Source organism: Pezoporus occidentalis, unplaced genomic scaffold (genome assembly GCF_034315485.1).
Source record: "Pezoporus occidentalis ecotype Australia unplaced genomic scaffold, CSIRO_AGI_Poc_V1 ctg133, whole genome shotgun sequence".
NCBI classification, from domain to species: Eukaryota; Metazoa; Chordata; class Aves; order Psittaciformes; family Psittacidae; genus Pezoporus; species Pezoporus occidentalis.
The window spans coordinates 703,015-727,213 of NW_026913136.1; the positions used below are offsets into that span (position 1 = coordinate 703,015).

Sequence of the window (24,199 nt, forward strand, 5' to 3'; positions counted from 1 at the left end):
CTTCTTTTTTAAGTATCAACAAATATGCCAAGTTTTCATTGTACTGTTCCTAAATTTTCAGCACAGTACCATGTTTTGTGACCTATAACAGGGAAAAAAGAATAGTTTTCTTTATAGCAGAGAATAAGTTGAAATATGTATAATCAGTGTGGCATGACAGGCAGAGTATTTCTGTCAAAACATATTGGTTTCTAAAATTATATTTATGTGAAATAGGCAATGATAATAATTTAAAGCCCTATTTACTTCAGCATTTAAGTCCTACCTCATTTACATATTTTTTTTCCCCTGCTGTAAATTCTTTGGTTTCAACAGAATTACCTCTGATTTACACAGGTGCTAGCAAACCCAGTATCATTACTTTAAAATACCATATATTACAGTTATTTATACAGAGAAAAAAGAAAAAAAAAAACCCAAGCACTGACAGACATTAGAGCTTCACACACATATAGTAAGAGATGCCTGGGTTCTCATAAAGTTTATTATCTGAGCAGTTAGGGCAGACAAAGTCAGCAGTTGTGATGTCCAGTTACACTGGACATCCCAAAAAAAGAATGTTCAAGGCAGACCAAGAAACACTGAGGTGAAGCAATACTCCAAAGGTCACACAGCAGGTCAGTGACCATGATGTGAAGAGCAACAAGATTTCCTGTTACTCAGTTCAGTGTCTGAGCTTATGCTATCTTTCTGCAGAAGCACGCACAAAGCATAAAAGGTATAAAAATGATAAAGCAGATGCCATGTGTGAGACTACTGCATTGCTGAAACAAACGTCCTTAAAACCTATTTTAAGAGGTCAGCTCTGGCATTGTTTATAATCTTTAAAAATACACATAACTATTATCAACTGTGCTTTCATAAAATACTGTTGTTGTTTTTTAAGATTCCACTCTCCCAGAGCTCTTCCCACCTCTCAGTAGCTCTTTCAGCACTTACACTGGGGAATCCCCTCAACTCCCACCTTTTTAAAATTACTGTGGAGACTTCATAAGGCTCTGCATATGGGTGGGTTTTGTTGTTCCTGGTTCAGATTGCTTTCCTAATAATCTGATCAACATACATCAAAGAATTACTTCTACATGAACTCTTAAATAAATCATTAAAGGAGACCCTTATAATATTTTACAAGTTTTGCTACTTTTGCTGTGATTTTGCCAAAAAGTTCTCCAATCACTTCACACCCTGAACCTTCATGATATACTTTGTAGTAAAGTATCCATACCCCAAGTCTTCCAGTTATCCGTTTTTCCAGTCAACACCGTTTCCATCTTGTAGACCCTAAACTGGTAATCATTTTTAAAGAAAGCATCCTGCTGACTCTCTCCACATTATGCATAGGCCTGAGTGTCAGCTTTAGAAAGCAGTGTCCCCAAGCCATTTAAAGGAATCACAGGTGGATCTATACACTGCACTGCAGTCTCCAAGTAGCTCCCAGCTGAGCCTGCTGCAGTCTCATTCTCTGAAAAACTTGATTTATTTTTTTTTTCCCTGAAGCAGAAAACGAAGTTATTTGCAAGCTGGTGAAAATAGCTTCCTGTTCAGCTCAAGTTTGTTGGATTTGTTCACACAGTAGCTACTATTACAGTCTACTATGTCATCTATAGTTCCCAGTCACTGTCAGAACAATGAGAGAAGGACTAATAACAAAATCACCTGTCTCAGACATGCATCTACACTTTGCATGAGGCATATATGCACAGCTACAGGAACATGACACACCTTGCAATTTGGTTACATATTTTGAACCGTTTAAATCACTTCCACTGAACTCTTAATACAGAGTGGGATATAACAAATCATCATATTTTAAGGTATACCTGCTATCGTTTTTACCTATCACAGTCCCATCCCAAAGTGAAGTGCTACCCTTCTAAGCCTAAAAAAAAAAAAAAGAAAAAGAAGGGTATGGAAAAGTTTTTAAAATCTATTTATTATTTTTTCAATCAAGGTTTTATCCATTAAGATGTCTACATTATATGTTGTTTGTGTCACGCTATATGCATCACTAACCATATGCCTTCTGTATACTATAGGAGTTCAGCCATTCACTTCATTCATTAAAATTCACAGGGCCTATTATTCTGTTTACAGTCTAATAGATATTCACTGTCACTATTCAGGCCTTTGATTCAATTTGCCTAAATCCCAGATGCAGAGTAATCCTGATGGAGATTATATTAATTTATCACCAATTTCTTCTCAGAACCAAGAAAGGTTGGTATTTCATAATAACAGCTGTGTTTCTTCTCTTTTCCTAAAGCAGCATGCACAGCAAAAAAGAACCAATAAATGCTTGATTTTTTTAATGGTGACTTTCAGTTACGGAAATTTTGCTTTGTGTATAGAACACCTTCTCTTAAAGGTGTGTATTCTGAAGATAGGAATACGGATTGTCATCACACTGAACATAGATTGGCTGACTTGTCATCTACTCAATAGAATACGAAATAATCGCTCTGGATACACTTTTCTAGGTAGAGTGTTGGCAGTTTGGAGTGTAATAAATGAAATATCTGTTGGCTTTTAAGTGTTCCCAATTGGGAATATTTTCTGACAACTTGAAGTCATATTATATGTGTCCACTTTCAAAGCAAAACTGACAGTGCTGACCTACGTAAGTGATACTATCTGCTGTCATTTGCAAAATGTCCCAGTAACCCACTGAAGAAACCTTTGTTTGATCAATACTCCCAAATCAGCTTGGTTCATACACAATTGTGTAAATTTCCTAAATATAATTTTGCCAATTATAAAATTTTACAATTACTTATTATGCTTAGCATTCTTAGATGAATGATTATTCAAGTACCATCCCACATCTGACCTGAGTACCCTTATAAAAAGCATGTTCTGCACACCCTGAGCCAGGCAGAAGTTGGAGCAGTAGTATTGCCAAGAAAACTAAATCCTCAGGGCTTAAGAATACTTTCACTAATGGAAGCAACCTATGAAGAATATTCCTTACATCTCACAGTAACTGGACAATTCTGAAAGTCCCTGCAAGGATTTACTTCTGTCCAAAAACCTGACTTTGTAGCTGGAGGTACAGGCAGTAACAGTTTATTTGTGTTGTTCTTGTTGGAAAGGAGCAGATAAAAACCAACAGAATATTTCCCAGATATTTGAGCCTCCCAACCCAATTACTAATTATCTCTCTTCCCCTCTGCCTCATCTCCCCCTCCTTCCCCCCTCATTTATTTTGAGATACAGGGCAAATAGGATGCGATCTGCATATGGTCATTCTGAGAAGAACACGTTTCCTGGCAATGCTCTATCTTTCCCAACACAGAATAGTTGAAGAGAAAAAGACAACAATGGTAAATAACAGGAAATTGCCGAATGACATGAATTTTTTAACATGAAAATGGTGAGTTAATTGGGCTTATTCTGTGCAACAGGAAGAAATTTGGTGTGACATTTTCAATTAGCACTGCCACTAAAGGGCAGTCCCAGCACCTCTAGCCTGCAACCATGTAAACATGTCCTTATTCTGACCCTCTGTGGTACACAAAAGCTGGTGCTCTGGGTTTTCAAAAGGTTAACATGCATTTTCATGAGCTAGCTCACAACTGACCCATATAACGTTTATGACAACATTTCATAAATGGAGGAGGGAAGAAGTTTCATATTGGCAAAAATGAGCAGTGACAGTCACTCAGAGGTGACTTTTTTACCTTAAACTGCATATTAAACTACAGCCCAAGATAGCAGTGAGAAAATATGCCATGGCACGGTTGATGGGAGGTTTCAAGATAAACTGCAGAAAGGTAAGAGTGACTCACATACATACATTGGGATCTAAGGTAAGCTGGCTGAATGACAAATAGGTGGCAGAATTTCACTTGACCAAGCAGAGGTGAAAAAAGGCCTCTGATGTGTGGCTGCACGTAGCTGTATGTCAAACAACAGAGCAAGGGGGAAATGCCCCTAGCTTAAGCCCTGCTCTGAGTAGCAGAAATAAGGGCAGATGTCTTAAGAGAGTGTTAGATCCCTAGGCAGATCCACTATGCTTGCCAAGTAAACTGCCATGGGTCTCGATTTTGGCAGTCAATTCTATCAGATGGTTATACTGGAGACCTATCAAGAACAATGCCAGAACAGACCAGATGTGAACTGTGTTTCAGTGGGTATCCTCTGTGGAGGGCATGTAAGTCCCAAATTACAAAGGCATCATGGAAGTGAGAAATGCATTTAGCTGACTTTGAAGCATCTAGCCGCCATCACCTATTTATTGAAACTGCAGTTGAATATAGGTGCCTTATCAAAACTTCAAAATGTCATCCTCAAGGTCAGAAAACTTCCAGTATTTTCATGCTAGTGCAGATGTCACCACCACAGACTAACTTATAAAAAGTAGTTTTGCTAATGTACAAGCTGAATGGGACAGACAACACTACTGAGGTCTGAGCTTACAGGGATCCATAACAGCAATAGGTGGTCAAAGTTTAGGTGACCTACAAATAACCACTAAAACCCCACCAAATACAGTAATGCAGGAAAACAGAATTCCCGCAGAATTAGGCAGGATTTTGGACCATTTCATAGCAAACTATTATGTTCTACCTTATTTTCAATAGACATCCAGTCAAGTAGTCTCATAGTGTTTTTTTAAGTTTATGCAGTGGCTGTATGTATTGTCACAGGTACTACAAATTGTACAACAAAAAACATTATGCTCTGGTTGCTGTGCTGCACATAACTGGCAAGATCTGCCTGAGGATCTGATAATGCAGTACATGTTATATAAAATACTGACCAGTGGTGCACTATAGAAATTGGATGAATGGTTCAAAGAGAATTTATGGTGCTGTTGGAAGATGGATGGGATAAAAACAAGTAACTGTACAAAAGGCTTCTGAAACACTCTCAGAGCCACCTGGTCCCTCTTGCAGGTAGTTCATATTCTTTTGTAATAAAAATGTTTTATTTGGCCTAGCTTACATTATACTTACAGCCTTAGTTTCATTTAAGATGTAACACCTGATCCCTGTATCACTATCCAAGTCCAATAATGACTTATACTGGATACAGCAACTTTTGACTGTGAATATTTCTTCCACCATTGGTAGAAACAATTTTAGTTAGTTGTGTAGTTGTCCCAAACTGAGCTCTCCATAGCAATGAAATGCTTTATTGTACATTACAAATATGTGGTTAAGCAGTAAATCATCAATCATATCCTCTAATTTGATCCAGTGTTCTGTATCAGAGGTTTCTCCCCCAGGTTTTGCAACTTCGTATATTGATCCAAATGGATTCAAGATCCTGTGGTTCTCAGTTATCAATAAATCTAAAGGTGAGTAACAGTGTCTGCTATAAACAGAAAGAGCCACAGTCTCTTCTTTGAAGTTTCTCTGTTGTCCTATAATTAGCTGTTAACTATTAATTAGCAACATGGAAATGATTTAATTGTTGTGTGTTAAAAAAAGAACTATATAATGTCACAAGAGACATGGAACAGCTAGAAAAGTAACTGCGCTCAACTGATTACACCTGCACTCAGAAAAACAAGTAAGGCTTGTGAGGTGGTCAGAATAGCAAGCAAAGACAAGAGCATCTTACAAATATATTAAATACGTTAAGCAACAGATGGTTTAAAATTGATCTCTATACAGAAAAACTCATTTAGTTGAGTTACTGAAACTTGAGTGAAGACCAAGATCAGGGAAAATTAACATCTACCTGGAAGGAGAGAGAAGAATGAGATAGAGCAGACTTCAAAGGACAAGTTGGTGCAGGAAGGAGTACTACCACTTACCGTGCCACCTCAACCTTCCTATGTGGGTTATAGCAACAGATACGTAAGAGGTATTTTTAACAGGATTTACTCAATATACTGCAAAATTCCACAGAAACACAGAGGATTTTCAGCTATGTTTTTTACAGCGTTATACTGTGAATAAAATCTGATTTGAGAGAACTCCATTTTTTCCCCATAAATATTTACTACCTAACTAAATGAAGCAGTCTACTGAGGAACTTACAGATCTTATTTTCAAAAGATCATTTTGCAGAGGAACAGTAGTCAGCAAAAATGCTACTTCAAATATGCATGCATATTCTTTTATCCAGTCAAGAAACTACATATTTAGCCTTATTAGCCAAATGTTATTATTTATAGAGAAACTACATATTAACATACTTTTCACATACAGTAGATCAATATGGTAACTAGACAGGCAGCTGTCTTATTCAATGATGAATGAACTATCATAATAGCTGCTAATAGGCAATTTTCCTCATTAAACTGCTTTTGAGAATAGAAGATCTTTTACTTTCTCATTTTCTGGTTTTTGACAAAATTTTTCATCTTGGAGTATGTAAAGTATCGACAAGAAGACACTTGTCTATCTCTTTTGCCTATAATAGCTACTGTAGTTTATTCAATAAAGTCATTCCAAAATTAATAGCAGTCTGAATGGAGACTGAGTTGCACCTCTCTGTCAATAACATAGCAGTATTTCATTAAAAAAAAAATAATAGATTAATACAGGCTTTCCCGTACTTCGCCAAAAATAAGCATGCAGCTGTGAAAAGAACACTCATTTTTTAACTCTCAGAGAAAACAGTCTGTTTGAGAAAAAAGCACATTTTCCCCTATGAAAATATAAGTTTGTTCAATAATAGGCAAGATACTTCAAAATCACAGAGCATGTTTGGTTTTGCACCACTTTCCCAAGGGTTACAAACCAAGGCAAGCAGAAGATAGCCTTTATTTTAATCACAGCCTTAAAAGCCAAAATAATCAATTTTTTAAATAACAGGCACATTCTTTTTCATGAAAGTCAAACATCATTTTCACTTTAGATATTTTAGTTTATAAATTCTTTAAATTCAGGATTTAAAGAGCATTCAACATTGTTCAGTCTTCTATTTATGTGAATTTTGCATTTCAGGCCAACGCCAGGTCTGAAAACTGCCATGTAGATAGTGACTTGTTATCTGATGATGACAGAATGAAGGTAAAATGTACAAGTACTTAAGTTACTAAATTTCAATCCACGCTGGGAAGTTACTAATGAAGAGATAACTACATATGCTTTCTTTTTATAGTGCATTAAAATACCACTACTATTTACTTCAGATGCCATCTGACTTGCTCAAACAACTTGCTCAGACTCAGACGTGCTCCATCCCTGGCAGCTTTCAAAGCCAGGTTGGACAAAGCCTTGGGCGAGATGGTTTAGCGTGAGGCGTCCCTGCACATGGCAGGGGGGTTGGAATTAGGTGATCTGAAGGTCCTTTCCAACCCTAACTATTCTAGGGTTATATATTTATATACTAAATTCAAGATAGATATATACTGAATAGGCATTGCAATTCTTAGTTACTAATGCATATTTCAGAAAAATAAGTAATATTTATATTTCAAAATTAAGATACAAACCAGACTAGTCATTTTATAGAACTACATACTGAAGTAGTATGATGAAGCAATCTGTATAAACCACAGACACAGTATTCTTGTGTGATGCACTGTAGCAGATTATAACCAAAATAAGGAAATAATATTCTACATACTGCTCTTAAAACTACTTTCAATTTTGCAACATAGAAGCTTCCTTATTTAATATTTCCGCAATAAAAAGCACATGAATGTGGAAAATGAGGTAATTCACACTAATCAACAGATATGAATTATTTTCTTAAATATGTCAGGAATTTTTTTTTGGCAGAGTAATTTGTTACATAACTAAGTATTTTTTTCTTGAAAACAAGTACACTGGCAGTCATATACACCATGATGACCAATAAAAATTACAAAAATCTTCAGAAGTCTAGGGGAAAGATACCTAGAGCCATTGACTCTTCTCCCTGTTTAGATCAGTTCAGAACTGAGTTGCAGGAACTTCAAAAATTGCTCCAGAACAGGGAATGCACCAAAGATTACCCTCATTTAATCTTTTACATTTTGCTTTCACTCAAGAATACTTTTATTTAGGTGAACACTTAAAAGAGAATCAAATCTCAAACCTTCACAAATGTCATGAACTGTTCTACTTTGTCATTGGTGAGCAGCAGCTGCTTCTGCACAGTTTCCAAAGCCTGCCTGCTTTGTTTAGCCAAGCCATGTAGTTGTTGAGATGCAGTAGTCTCAAGTTCAGCCATGGCACATTCAGTCTCAGTCATTTTGCTCTCTAGATTTGTAAGCTTGTGATCCTGAAATATATTTGCAGAGAAATGGCAGTGATATATTAAAAGCTGATATCCATGTGCCACAAAAAAATGAACGAACAAACCTGCCTCCCACACAGTGGTTAACATCACAGAACATTCTATTTGCAACACATAAAATGTAATTTCAACAGAAAAAAATATTTCATTTTCAGTCATCACATCCATGTTTCAGTCTCCAAATTTCAGTGACGTGACAATTAAATCAGAAAAACACATTCCTATTATTCTGCTCTTTTTTCCCTTTCTGTATTTAAATAGTTTAAGCTGGTGACCTTGCAACTTTCCATTTGAAAGTGAGGTATGAAGAAGTTCTGAAGTGGAGCTATCATAACTCCAATATACCTTTTTCTCCAACTCATCTTTAGCCTTGTGATACATCTGCTCATACTGAGACTTCTCTTTTGTAGCTACATTAAGTTTTTGTTTCAGTGAGTCAATGGAAATTTTTTTGTTCAAACAGTCTTCAGCCAGTGCCTTTGCCTGAAATAATGAATGGACAAGAGCAATTTCTATTAAGATACAAAACTCAAAAACGAAAATCAAATAAAAACTAAGCTTACCTATACTGCACATAGTATATAAATAATTTGATTAAACGACCTTTTTCTGAAATTAGTCTTTAACAAAGAAAGATTGCATACAATCCTGTTATATAAAGTTTTGACTTATATTAAGTGTAAAGAAAAACTCTTCATGTGCAGAGTGGTTTGTTTATAAAAATTGTGCCGTCACAGTGCCTGCAAAAGGGAGCAAACCACAACTTCCAGTCATTTTTTCTATCAGAGGTAAAAACATTAGTCAAAACTCAGCTGAATAAATGGTAACTGTTTGCAAGTTAATAGTCTGTAAAGTCTTTTAGATAATTATTATCATTTTGCCATACAATGAAAACACTGATTTTGGGTAAAATGAAAGAGACCAATGCTCCTAGAAAATCATTCAGCTCTTCTGACAGTATTAATCACATTTTTTTTTCCTGGCAATACTGAGTAGCAGGGAATTTCTTTGATCTTCTGCCGAAGATAACGCAAAATTTATCAAGTTGATTTTCCATGTGGAATAATCAAATTAATGTATAGAATTTGGTTCTCTGGAATCTGAGAAATGCAGCATATAAAATACTCAAAGAACAGCATTAAAATACATCAAAGTACGTAATGCCAATCTAGATCTTTTGTCTGAAACCAAACCCAGGTATTTATCTTGTTTCTTACTTTACCTCCCTTGCTTACTTAAGCTCTCGCTCTCTGGCTACAGATTTCTTACTAACATTGTATCTTTGCCATGGAGGGTAAGACAGCAGCTCTCTCTAGAACTGAAAATGCTATATAACTGCAAGCAAAGATGGTGCTTGTGATATACAACAAGCACCCACATTCTAGGAAAGCAAAAGCAAACTAGTAAATTGTTTCTGTCTATTTTGGGGTCATAAGCTGCATAACCTCTCAAACAAATATCATAGTCTTTTTGCTTTAAAGGCCAAAGTGCAGTAAGTTGGTTGGGTAACATAAAAATATGCCAAAATATATACAAGTTCTCCTAGCTTCATTGAAATCATCCTAGAATTTTGCAGGAGAAAATAATTTGCTATAGAACAGACAATTACATTATGCTAAGAACTCAGAATCATTCATAACATTGGAGTAGAAAATAGATTAACATATTAAAGCATTTAGCTACTATAGGCAGGAGAGGTGCATGGACTTCATTAGCGCATGTCATGTAAAATCACATTTGTTTCAGGTCTAATATATCTCACAAACTTAACAATGCATAAAACTAAATCTAACTCCTTACAGCATATCCTCGCAACTCATTGTTCTGAATACTTTAATATTTAATTAGACCTCTTAAGAAGATACATTCAATTATGTTGAATGCATCTAACCTATCACCATATACTGATTTTATACAAATTATAGCAGAGGGAATTTCACCCATAACTGTATGTTGTTTGCTTAAAGCAATATATTGATTTAGTACAGTGTGTTGAAGTAACTTCTGCAAATCCACCAGTTTTTGCCTTTCCTAAAACTATCAATGGCAAGAAAGAAGTACCTTTCTCTCAAGACTTTGTAATGTTTCATTAGAAGTTTTCTCATTTTCTTGATTTGCTTTTAGGCGAGACCTTAAGTCTTCTATCAAATGTCTTTTCATAATAAGGTCCCTCTCCAATCGAGAAATCCTAGAAGGAACAAAGTTACACTGCATGTCACTGTTAGAAAACATTGTTAATATGGAACTACTTCAAACAACTAAAACGTATAAATGCATAACAAGAATTATCATTCTTATAGTTTTAAAACATCTTTTTTTTTATTAAAGGCTGGTGCATTTCGTGCAATTTACCCTATTCTCTACCATTAAAACCAATTTCAAGTCTCTTATTAAACAGACCTATTTCTAAATATCCAATTAATTTGTGATTTGTTTTTTGCTGTGGTATATGCACTACCTTGTCTAATCTGAAATCATAATCATTCTTCTTAGGGTATTTTCAAAAAAGGCAAAAAGCCTGTTGAACACAAAATTTAGTAATTTAATTCATTAAATGTCTCTGATGTTTCATAATTATTTAATTAAAAAAAAGTGAAAGGGGGCAGTCTCCTTTCATTCAGCTGAGAAATACATGAAAAATCTACATCTCTATAATAAGATAATTCTTAAAACATGCAAAACCTAGAAATAACATCAGCATTTCTCAGAAACTTCTCAAAAAAATGAAACTCTTATTTACTCAAAATAATCTCTGTTCAATTACAAAATTATCCGTTATACTAAGCCTCCATTGTTATAATACAAATTAGTATTTCAAACAGAAACATAAGCAATACTTAAATGTGTTCAGGCTTCTGGACTTTATATTTTCTTTAATGAAAGCAAAATGCATGATAATATGTTCGGAAATAAAACATTCTTGATATCATGTTAACACCATATTAAAAAAAAAGGGAAAAAGAGTGCATCTTAAAATTTCTATGTATTTCACATTTATACTATTAATGTTATTTTGGTGATTGTATCTTACAGTTTATGAAAAAAACAGTATCTATTTTATAAAGGAAGCATGGTAACCAGTAACTCTATTTTAAATTTAAGTCTTTCGGTAGAAAAATTCAGTTTCACTTTAAAACAGAAAATACAAAATGCAGACAATTTAACAATTTCAATAGTTCTCTGTTTTTGATATGAAGTAATTTCAGGTAAGTAAACTGCATTCTTTCTACAAACAACAACAACAAAAAGAATGATTAAAGGAGTTACACTCTGGCGCAGAAAAGAAATTCACAGATAGGTTATGTTTTTATAGTAACATCTTATGTTTATACAGTAATAAAATTGTAATTAAAATTAGAGATTAGCATTATATCAGGTAAAGTAGGTAGAATAAAGGTCTCAGTTGCATACTTCACAAAAATACATGTGAATATCTAAATAAGTAATAAACCTTAATCAATTAAAATAGAAACAAACACAACTGGCCCTTTGAACCTTTTATGAATTCAAGACTGGATGTTTAATCTTGTTTAAGCATCTGAACCTTGACACGCCTCTTAGCCCCTAGGCAAAGAATTAATGTATTTGAAAGACTGTGTTTAACAGTGCTGAAGAATTCATTTAGACTTACATCAAGGATAAGATGGTCTAGAGTCTGAGTTTTGATTGAAGGTATTCCTATTGCAATACAGATAATACTGTGGCTAGCTAATCACTTATCAATTTACACAAAATGCAGTTTTAGCATATACTGCTTCAATTTGCAAAAAAACCCCGTAATATTCTGCAAGACTGCAATAAAAAGAAAAAAAACCATTCTCTTAAAATTCTATTTGGAATGGTTAATGTTCTAACAATTATACAGCTGCCACTGGGTGGCACCAAACACAATGGATAGAACAGTGAACCTACTTTGCTTGTAGCTCCTGTATGCGTTCTTCCTTTTCCTGGACTTCGTTTTTTAGCGACTTAATGGTGGTTGATTGCTTAGTGATTTCATTATTCGAATTCTACATTGAAAAGTATTAAAATATAAATAAATAAAGCAGACTGAATATTATAGCAGTCAACAGTAAAATCGAAATAATGGGCTGTGTATTTTATGAATGTTCTTAGAAATTAATTGGTACAAAAACAGCATTCTTACTTTCTAGCAACAGTTAAGTAAAAATATGTTCCTTGGCAAATATAATCAACATCAGTACTCTTCCATTGTTCTAATAATGTATGATTAATAGATGCTCCCCAGTACACCTGCAAGCCCAGTTCACTTATCAGCACCACATTTTCCAGTCAGCTGAAAAGGTAACAGAAAACAAGATAAATAAAATTGGATCTTCATATAAACTACGTCTTTGAATGGTATAGTTCTACAGCACAAGGGGCTTACATCTGTAGAGCAATTATTTCCAATAATCCCTTTTCATGATGTGCATTTAGGAATACAAGAAAACCCACAAGATTTTTATGTGCCTTGAAACTCAACAGCACAAATTTGGCTGTACTAACACAAATCAGTAACTAAAAGGTATGATTCTAACTTTCAGGCATATGTAATCCCAGCGAAGGAGAATTACACAGCTGTTGGCCTTTCTTCATTGTATATAGTAGGAAGTGAAAAAAAACACTCAATTCCTTCATGCAAACACAGATAATCTACATAAGATTTAAATACAGAACAACTGAATCACTCCATGGAAATAAAAATACTAAATTTAACTAAGTAGCCATTTTAGCAATCTGAACTGACCATATGCATTGAATGCCATTGCTGAAAATGGCAGCTCAAAAACATCACATATAGATATTTCAGAACTCCCAAAGGTGTTGCCAAAAGACACATATGTGTAAGCATACACACACATATATGTGTGCATATATGCATGCAGGTTCAGCCACTACAGCTTTTTACTCATTATGAATAAACAATAAGTGAACAGATCAGACATGCTGTAAACAAAGATACTTCAGGAGAATTTCTCTGCTCAGTGCAGACTTGTAACACCTATTAACATTAATGGGAGTATGGTACATAGCTCTTTGCACCTCAAGGGGAGCGTATATTCTTATGTGCATAGTTAGATGTAAAATATTGTTCTTAATAACTTGTCTAGTCTATTTACTATTATTAAAATGTGAGGTAAACCAGAAAACTGTTAAAATAATGCATGCTAGCAGAATATTCCTGACTTTCCTGAAACCTGGCTGTTGAGCTTGAGCTTTGTTAGCGTGAAGCACAGCACCCAGTTAGATGGTTTACACATCAGATATGAATTTGAATATTTAGGTGGGCCTCTGCACATGCTCAGAGGTGAAGACATACGCTTACAGCATTTTGCTTCCAGACTCACCACCCACACTTACTACACTTCCTACTGGCAACGATACAAGGAATCATTACACACAACATAAACAAATACTGCAAAGATAGTTCTGAATAAAAAAGATTAACTAACAAAACCAGGCACTTTGAAATTTTGAGCTATGAGTAAAGCTTTTGCTGCTTTCACATTCAACCCTTTAGGAAAATAACTTTGTATCCCTTTTTTAAGTATGCTAGATAGCTGCAGCAGTAGTTGACAACTGCCAATTTCTTCTGATAAAAATACTTGCAGGACTTAAATTTCTGAAAAATTATTAGGTCAAAACAAGGCTAAGAATTTCAATAACTTGATTTAAATAGCTTTTCAGGCTCTTAGGTCAAAACTCATGCGATTCAGCAACTAGTGATTTTACTAACTTGTATATGGGGGTCACAGACTATACTTATTCTAAATGTAGTCTTGCATACAGTTTACTTTTAAATAAAAATATAATACATCTTTTAAGAAGTAGAAGTCATGTTAGTATTTTTGACATCAGATCTATATATGTTTGCTAAATGCCTGCTGCAGAAACAAAAACCCTGTGATTTTTCAGCCATGTATTTTGCAGGTCACATGTTGCAGACATGTTACTGTTAAGAGTGTTTCACACACACACAAACATTTCATTTTTTAGTTTTCTTACTTCCATAGAGCAATTGACTGCTAGGTTTCTGGATAATGAGCATGCTCATCCAAAAGGAATAACCCTAATTAACAGAAATTACCACTCACCAGCAACAGAAGCAGATAGTCAACCCCAAATCTAAAAATCAACACTCAAGAAGTCAGCATGTATGGTTTCAAGATCTTTCGCATAATTAAAGCAGATCAAATTACGTGCCTTTACAGGGCTACTCCCTGCTGCCCTCATCTCTTTATCAATGTGACCTACCTCTACTAACCCCTGAATATTGATGTTATGCCTTTGGTGTGTTAGAGCCAAGATCTGTAATACCATGATTACCATCAACAGATAAGAGATCTGAGCCCTACACCCTCTCATGTGCTACTACAGCTAATCTAGTACTCAGATTATCTACACCACTCATGTAAGATGGCCTTTTCTACTAGTTGGCCTTTTGGCAGTCGACTTGAAAGTGTGCCATTTCTTCTAGAAGCAAGAAACTGTAGAATTTTGACCTTTTCTCTTTCTTCAAATATTAAAAAGAAAATTACAGAAAAAAACCTAAGTTTAAAACATTCAGTTGCACATATATTTCCTTCAGTGTGAAGAGAGGAAGAATTAATATGTTTGAGGCAGGCCACCTGCTGAGAACACTCCCACAACAGCACAGTCCAGCAACTACATTAACCACATATAACAGAATCACTTGAAACTGAAAAATAGCATCATCAAGTTAGCATTTTCCTACCAGCTAATCTGCAAAAATACAAAAAGAATGTCTCTTGAAGGCAAGAATAGTAGTGAAATATAGGTAACACAACACTGTTACATTATATGAGCTCCCCCATCAACTCACATTTTTGCTCTCTTGTCAGAGACTGCTGCTGCTTATTTCCTTCTTAAAGGAAGCAAGGACTCAATACACTTCTCACTGAAGTAATTCCACAGCATTTTTCAACAAGATGAATTTTATCATTGTGTGAAAACCCAGCAAGCCTCCCTGTATGGCTTATTTGATCTGCACAAATCTTTTAATTATAACTTTAAACTCTCCTCCTTATGACTACATTTCTACTTAACACCAAAGGTTATCTAACACCTAAGTTGCTAATCATTGGCTAAGATACATAAATGATAGCCTATGTGCGTACATGTATACCTGCTTGACCCAGTTATGAAATACTGTTCATATGAATTATCCTCAACACTAGATAATCTGTTCTGTCACCTTTAGTTTGCACTGCAGCTGTTTCATCTCTAAATCGATGTTCTTTGAATGAGCTGGTGTGGCTTCACTCTTTCCAGTAGTTAGAGACAGATGTTCTCTCAACTTCAATTTTTCTTGTAAATCTTCCTTCTCCTGTTGCCACTTGGCCAGGTTGGAGGTCAACACCTGTTTTACAAACAGAAGAAACACAATCATATCCTAAAAATTAGATGCTTCTCTGGTTTGGAATTCAAGAGGAATGAAACAGTATAGATAAAACTAGTTACACTGCACAGCCACTGGCTGAATTTTCTAGTCCACATGAAGATCAAATCTGGCAGGAAAGAGAAGTCAACTACCACTAAAAACAAGCTTTTTTTTTTTTTTTTTTAAGGCAAGCTTATTTAATTTTGACTGTACACATTGGTATTTTTGCTATGACAGGCTAAAATTCTCATATAAAACTGTAACAGTAGTTACTGTTAAAACCTGTTTACCTACAGCCTCCCTGGAATTCAGCAATTATTTTCTACACAAAGCATGAAGAAATACCACCAATGCATATTAAAAGGTGGTTAAATGTCAAATCTACTTTAATGGTGACCACCGTAAGCTCACTTGAACAGCTATGTTGACAACTGCTATAAAACATACAGCTTTCTCTTGGCTTTTGTTGCGATATTTGTAGGGCTTGTAGAGGTTAAAGCAAAGTGGACCAGCTGCACTAAATATCTTCTGGTTGGCTGGTCTGTACTCATGTTGTGCTATTTCTTCCCTTTCACATATATGCACCATAGCCAGAGAACCACATATTCCATAACCTTGACTCTAGGGCTGAGGTACTTAAGTGGTAAAAGCCAAGCTGGAGCAGGACAGGATAACAGATGTTAGTTGTTTATTCCACTGGGTAGGTCTTACCACCCTATACTGGAGCCAAAATGCTTCTCATTTAGCAACATAAATGCTAAGTCCAATTAGCAGACGAGGCTTGCTAGGGATTTAGTTCAAACAAATAACATGCAAATAAACTCTCAGTCTTGTTGCACTTGATTGACAACTGACAAGACTTGATTTTTGCAGCAATATATTTCACAGTATGGAGGTAAGCTTTTAAATTAAGTATTTGTTTTAATTTAAATATCATTGATTTTTTTTTTCTGTAAAATGAAGACCTGAAATAATCTTTATGCTAGTGGTTAACTTTCATGAATCTGTAGTCAGCCAAAGCCACCAATGGCCTAACAACTCTGGCTCCTTAAGAGGGTAACTATTGTACTACCTTATTATTCCAAAGAAGATTGTAATACCAGAGTTTAACATAAGGAACAATTATATAAAATGGTAATTCAAAATCTCTCAAAGGGCAAAAAAACCTTCCTTTGTGAAGAATCATGATGAGAATCTGGAGAAGATGCTGCAGTTCGAAATGACTAAATGTATGACCAATTATATACTGGTACACAAAAATCCATGGGTGAAAGTTAAAGATACTATTCTATTTCCAAGCATTTATTATTCAACTCAAAACCAGATTTTATACTACATGATGTTAGCAGAAAAAAACCTCTTTATACACGTGTTTATATACTAATCATCTGAAGATCACATATATATCCAAATAAAACTACTTATGTTCATGTTTATTCCCATTATAAATTAAATGAGAATGCTTGTAGACTTTACATTAACTTCAAAAAATATCACAGATACAAGAAAGTGCATCCTGCATCCACCTTAACAGTACTTCACACTTGAGTGCATTTATTAAAGCAAATGGGCATTTTATCCATATCTCCAAGATAAGTTCGTAGTAAAGTGGGTTAATCTTTCCATTTTCTTCTGCATCTGCTGTCATTATTGAATAAGAGATGAATAGTGTTTACGAATTTTCTAACTTTCTATTCCTTAATCTAATATATATATTCTCATAATTAATATTATTTCAGTAGAAGACAAAATGAAGTCTACTTTAATAAGCAAAACCAGTAGTAGTATAGAAAGATATAGATGGATATAAGGATGTTAATTTGTCCCGTGTAGCCAATATTTCTACACGAGGAACATCACGATTCAGTGTCTCTGTAATAAATTATTCATAAAAAGAAAAGGAAAAAAAAATCATAGCTAGATCAATATCTCTGATTAAAATTAGAAATGCCCCCGTGTCTGCCCAAGATTGCTTGTGACTCTCAGAAGTTTCTTAGGCTACTGCTGCTGCCAAAATGCATCTGGTCTAAAATGCCATGACTGCAGTGGCTACATTCCCCAAAACGACAGCAACTATATTGAAAAAGAAAGGGCTTTCATGGGACAGATGCCAAAGGCGACAGTGCTACGCTGGTTACAGAATTTACTTAAGTTAGAAGGTAGTAAAAAAAATACTTCAGATATGAATGTCCATGAATTCAGAAACAGCATCAGAACTACCAGGGTAAAGTGAGAGTAGTGTAGGATTTACAAGACAACCCCCCCCCCCCGGCTTGCAGACAAAGACAGTCATGCAATTGCAATCAGCGATATAGAATCATAGAATAGTTAGGGTTGGAAAGGACCTTCAGATCATCTAGTATCAAGAAGGTTGTCTCTTAACTGCTCTGGAAACAATGTAAATGATGTTTCAGGGTAGATGATTTTATTGCTTTATTCTTCTATTTGCAATATATTGACAGGTTATGTGAAAATTCTTTATAAATCTATGTATGCTGTGAAAAACAGCCCCCTAGCCTAGGCAAAATATTTCTACCTAAAAGATATTCCTTGTATTTACTCACTTAAGAATCAAGTTCATTATGCTGCTGCAACTCACTAAGTTTTAGGTCAAGCCTTTTTCTCTTGCTTCTTTTTCAGACATGTCGGGGGTTTGTGCGTTTTCTCCCATGCACACAAATTGTGAGTGACAGAGTAAAAAGGATTTACTCCAGGGGAAAAGGTCACCATGATGAAAGTTAGAATCTTAAACACCAGCTAGACCAGATGTTGGTAAAGGCAGGCTACTGCTGTTACTCCACCATGTAGCAGCCTTTTTCTGCTGCACCTCCTCCAGAGTGTTTTGGCTTAACAGATGTGTATAGATTCAATATTTTAAAATCCATCTATCTTAATCTCCCTGCCCCTGGTATACCCATGACACTCTGTTCTGCTGTACACAAAGGAGTAAGTGATGAAATCTCAGTTTCTATGTAGTCAATGCAAAACTTGCAGTGACTCAGCAATACTTTTTATCATAAGCCCTCTGCTCAGAAAGATAGCTGCATGGAAGGCCCAAAGGATTAATGTAGGAATCTCCTAGAATGGCCTGTTGCTCCTCAGAATCACAACAAACCTGTGAGGATCTTCTAGCTCAGTCACCCTCCTCCTGCAACTGGCATGCATGAAAATTTCTCTTAGTGGTGGCTCATACGGCACTGCCACTGCTGTACATGATTCCATACATTTGTATTTGCAGAATATATTATGCAGAATATATTTGTCCTGGGTTCAGCAGTAGCAGTCATTTTTCTCCTTAGTAGCTGGTGCAGTGCTGTGGTTTTGACTTTCAGCCTGGGAACAGTGGTGATAACACCAATGGTTTTAGTTGCTGCTCAGTAATGTTTACTCTGACCAAGGACTTTGTGAGTCTCGTGCTCTGCCAGGGAGGAGGGGAAGCCGGGAGGAAGCAGAGACAGGACACCTGACCCAAACTAGCCAAAGAGGTATTCCATACCACAGCACGTCATGCCCAGTATGTAAACTGGGGGCAGTTACCCAGAAGAGCTAGATCACTGCTAGGGTTGGGCTGGGTATTGATCAGCAGGTGGTGAGTGGTTGTATTCTCGTTACTTCCCTTATCATTATTATCATTGGTGGCAGCAGTAGTGGTTTGTGTTATACCTTAGTTACTGGACTGTTCTTATCTCGACCCGTGGGAGTTACATTCTTTCGATTCTCTTCCCCATCCCTCCAGGAGCTGGGGGGAGGAGGGGGCGGAGTGAGTGAGTGACTGCACGGTTCTGAATTACTGACTGGACTTAAACCATGACAGTATTCTAGGCAAAATTATAAGATGGGCTGTAAGTCAGGTATTCTTGAAACCCCTTTTAAGCAATAGCATTACCTGATTTTACTACTTCTTTAGTAATCCAATATAACTAATATAAATACCTCAGATGGTTAAAATTAGTATTTGCCACCCATCGTACAACCCTGGGACATGAAACATTACAATATGCATCTATATGTCTGTAAGTGATACATAGTCAACATATTCCGTTATCTTTTCTCTAAGAAATCTGGCAGGTAATAAAATACACTTGCTCTATGCATAGATATGAATATCCTGTACCAAGGTCTATTTCAGAATCTAACTCTGCTCATCTTAAATCCTATTTTCTCACAGCTTTAGTTTGATTGTTAAGTATATCCAGGATAAGAAGTACTTGTTGCACACATAAACCATGACAGAACTTTTCTAAACGTATTGGAAGGCACATAGTCAGGTATTTATAATTTTACACACTCTATCAAACGTTACAAAATAATGATAAATCTATTTACAATATCCAAGGCAAAATTTATTCAGTCCCTCTTATCTTGACCCTGTTTTGTTCTCTTCAAGAAAAACCTACCTGATGGGCCACAGGAAAAAAAAAAACCCCAAACTGAAATTACCAAAAATGGTACATTGCTATCTGAAAATACAAAAGATATGTAACTGACTAAAATACCAACTGTGCCGCATACTTATTGTGAATCATATAAAGGCAAATAACTCCAAATCCGCATCATGCAAGTGCTGTAAGTGGTTGATTACTTAGTATTCTAGACATGAAGAAAAAATATGAAACAGAAAAATCTTTGGTGACTTAATATGCTAGCCCTGAATTTAAATAAAGATGCCCAAAAGCAAGAAAAAGTTATAAAATGTAAAAGTTATTTGTCATATATTCTTCTGAAATTTTAGTAAAATTTACTTTATCACTGAGTTAAATTTTTTTTTCAGCCAAATCCAGTTTTCAGCTGCTGACTGTTTCACAAAATGTCAAGTAAACGAAGGTAATGCAGAGGACTTTTTGCCAGTTCTTTAGCTAGTTGTTAGACTTCAGTATCCTTTAGAGACCATTAAGTACCCTTTGGCTAATTGGCCAATGGTAGCTTAATCCTCTTTTTATTCTAACAGCACTATTTTAACACCCTTTGCACTCTGTCAGTGTAGTATCTGAATGACAAAATAATATTGTGCATGAATAATAAGCAGAAAAGTTAAATTAACATTTCATGTTTCAAATGCCATACCTATGTGTCAGGAAAAAAAAAAAAGTTCTTTTAAAGCCACTGACATTCAACTTTTTTAAACAATCTCATGTTGACATCTTTCTGAAGTGAATCTTCCTAATTACTGCTAATTGCCTATCAAGAAAAAAAAAAAAAAATCTTTCCTTGAAGTGCAGTTGTCTAGTATAGATGAACACAGCTCCAGTGTAAAGACAGGCATGACACTTGAGGTATGCTACATTATTAGGAGGTCATACTAAATATGGTTTGCAATGAACAAAGCAGCTTTTAAGGATGTTTAAGGTACTGAAAATGTCAATCTCTCATGAAGTGTTTAAATTAGTTCCCAGCAGAGAAATACAGATATCAGCATGCAGATAAGAGGTATATTTCTCATCTCAAGTATTTTACTTAAGAAAAAACAGTTCTCCTATTGATAATGTCACTGTAACACAATTGGAGTTCATCAGTTTTATAAAAGCAATGTTTACACTGTTACCTATAGAATGGCCCTTTCACACATATAAATAATAAATTCAGTTATCATTGGGAATACAGTTGTAATCATGAACAAACTCTTATCAACGTTTCTTAATATCTTCTTATTCGTGTGATAGTACTGATCAAGAGTAATCATCTCTTTTACAAAGGGCTATTTACTGTGTACCACTTCATAAACAGATGTTTTACTTGTAATTTGAATTCAGCTATTTTATAGTTCTTTACAGATAATTTTTTTCTACACCTTATAAAAAAACAGAATTATAACATTTAACTATAGTATCTTACAAAATAAAACAATAAAATCAATAAAATCAGAGCAGACAGGTCCGTTTTAAATTTTGTTCTGTTTTACCTTTCCATTTTTCTAAAGAATGATAAATACCACATAGATCAATACTGGAGCACATGCATCTATTCTAGAGAAACACACACTCATGTATAAATGAATTGGAGCAATACATTTTGAGCCCAATTCTAAAAAAAAAAATAATCTGCTGTTATAAACAACAGACAAGCCTAAGTACAGAACTGCACATTTTGCAACCAATGATTTTTCAAATAAATTACGAGAAATAAGAAAAAAGTCATAATATAGGTAATATTATATATATAATATCATCATATATTAAACTATGAAAATGCTTCTGAAACGCCATCTGTATAATGATAACACCAATTCAGATATAAGGGGTTTGACCTGCAGCAGTTCTGTTTTAGCTTGCATTTTCTATTACTTTGATTTAATGTCTCTGTAGGAGTAAATATTGCTGTATCCCATGCCTAATTTCTGTACATATTAAGAAAACTATCTTGCTTTCATACTAAATAGATGCAGCACTCTATCTGTCCTTGCAAATATCAAAGGAATATAAGGACTATTAACTATGAATGTAACATTACTTATATAAGTATTTCATTATGACAGATTATATGCTCACAACTACTTGCTTTAATTTTTGTAGGGATTGAACTTCCAATGCAGAGATGCAAATTGACAGAATATACAGATGTGCATGACCTTGTCTATAACGCCTTAACATTTCCAGACAAAATCTATATAACATAAAAAAATTAATATTTCTTAAAAAGAAAAATAGAGTATATTATGCTATATCTTATACATATTAGAAATATTAATATCTACACAGACTCCACATGATACATAAAACTAAGTTTTATTACAATTCAACTGAAAATGAGACATTTCATAACATTGTGTCCTACTTGAAAATATCTGGATGTTATGGCAACCCAGTTGTGAGGATTTGGCTTGAGTCCAAACCCAGTGTTTCCATGTAACACCACCATTGTTACCTACACAAATACAACTTGACTTAGGTATTCCAACACATAACATGCCTGTGCACAGTAAGTACTGCTGCTATATATAAGCAAAGACTTCCATCTGATGCAAAAATTTGCCCTAAGATTTCCACTCCTTTGTAATTACTACAGAATACAGACATGGAATCCATGCAATCCTTTAAAGTTAGGACTAGTTTTTACTGCAAAGTTTTTCTGCAGGGTTGAACAGTATTTATCTGATTTTAACCAAACATGGCAGTTGGGGCAAACTCAGGAAGCTAGAAATTTGATTTTTTCATCTAGGGTCAGGGATAGTGCTTGCCATATTCCCTCTGCTTAATCTTAACACATCTAAGCACTGCAAATGAACTACTTGCATGAGAGCCAGTCAGGGAATTTCACAATCCCTACAACTCATTACAAATTTAACAGCAGCAATACTAAGTATTCATATGTTTCAGATAACACATACAAATATGCTGCACTAAAACTCATTGGGGGAAAAAATTAATAATGCTTCCATCTGTTTTCTGTATAGCTCACATAAAATAGAAAGAAATCAAAATGAAAATGCTATTTTAAAGACTGTTTTTAAACTTTCTTTTGATTTACCCACTTATTTCCAAAGCATACAGCTTTATATCTTTAAAAATTAAAATTATTTTTAAAAGAAAATATAAGCAAGAAAGGAAGAAAACAGCTGAAAGAATGGTGAAATATTAATTTAACGTCTCCTCATTTCCATCTGTTTTAGAGAACGAACCATTTTCTATTGAAATACTGCTGCTGCATCTCAAATACAAGCAGACAGGTATTCTGCACTTACAGGGAAAACTGTTTCATCTCCTGTATTCTGGCCTCCTCTTAATGTATTGGTTTTGTACACTTAAATCTACTTTTCAGCTGCTAACAAAAATTTTCTACCATCCTACAGAAAACATGTCTAAAAGCTACAAAGGTTTAAAGAAGTGATGTAAGTGATATTTTGAGATAAAAATTACTAAACCCCATATACCTTAGAGGTACAAGAAGTGAGTTAAAATATTCAAGGGACAAAATTTTCAAGATTGCTCTATATTTAATTTTACATAATTATTCAGACACCTAATTTGTAATTGTTTCAGATATTAACAAAACATGAAAAAATATCTGCAGAAGCTTCTTTTTTTTTTTCTGTTTTTTTTTTTTTTAATGTAGACAGCAGTGTACAGGCAAATCATTTTAAGTATAAACTGTATTAGCAAAGTTAGTTACTCAGGAGTTTAGGAAAACTCTCATGTTCTCACAGAGGAGGACAAAAGTAGAAATACACAACACAAAGTTTGAAAAAAAGGGTAAAACACCTAGATTTTTTTTAGTCATATAAGGGTGATACTGTGCAAATATTAGTGTATTATTTACATGTCTAGATAAGAAAATAAAGGCATATTACTAGCCACTTCTAAGAAGTACGAGGAAGTTGACGACAGACATTGTGGGGAAGATGCAAAGAAAGGGATGTATTTCAAAATAATGGACTGCATCTAAAAAACACTACTACAATGGTACTGCGTATAAATTAAAGTGAGAATTCATCCCTGGATTCTTGTAAATGAACCCTCACAGCCTTACCTTTAATCTGTAACTTATGTTATCATTGGAACCCTTGCTAAAATTACAGGCATAAATGAACAGTTTGAGTAAAGTACTCCTTTCATTACGTATTAAATAGCTGAAAGGACCATCACAAGCAAAAGCCGTATTTTCAGATAATGCATAAATTAA

At 34.8% G+C, this 24,199-nt stretch overlaps 1 protein-coding gene across 1 annotated transcript in view; it reads right to left on the minus strand.

Moving 5' to 3' along the window:
• Positions 1–24,199, minus strand: part of CNTLN (centlein) — a 188,197-nt gene that overhangs the window by 17,074 nt on the left and 146,924 nt on the right. Inside the window, exons 19-23 of the mRNA XM_062608993.1 lie at positions 15,398–15,562; positions 12,091–12,188; positions 10,240–10,366; positions 8,524–8,661; positions 7,978–8,163 (exon numbers count right to left, since the gene is read on the minus strand). Coding sequence (XP_062464977.1) covers positions 7,978–8,163; positions 8,524–8,661; positions 10,240–10,366; positions 12,091–12,188; positions 15,398–15,562 — 714 coding nt within the window. The remainder of the gene's footprint in view (positions 1–7,977; positions 8,164–8,523; positions 8,662–10,239; positions 10,367–12,090; positions 12,189–15,397; positions 15,563–24,199) is intronic.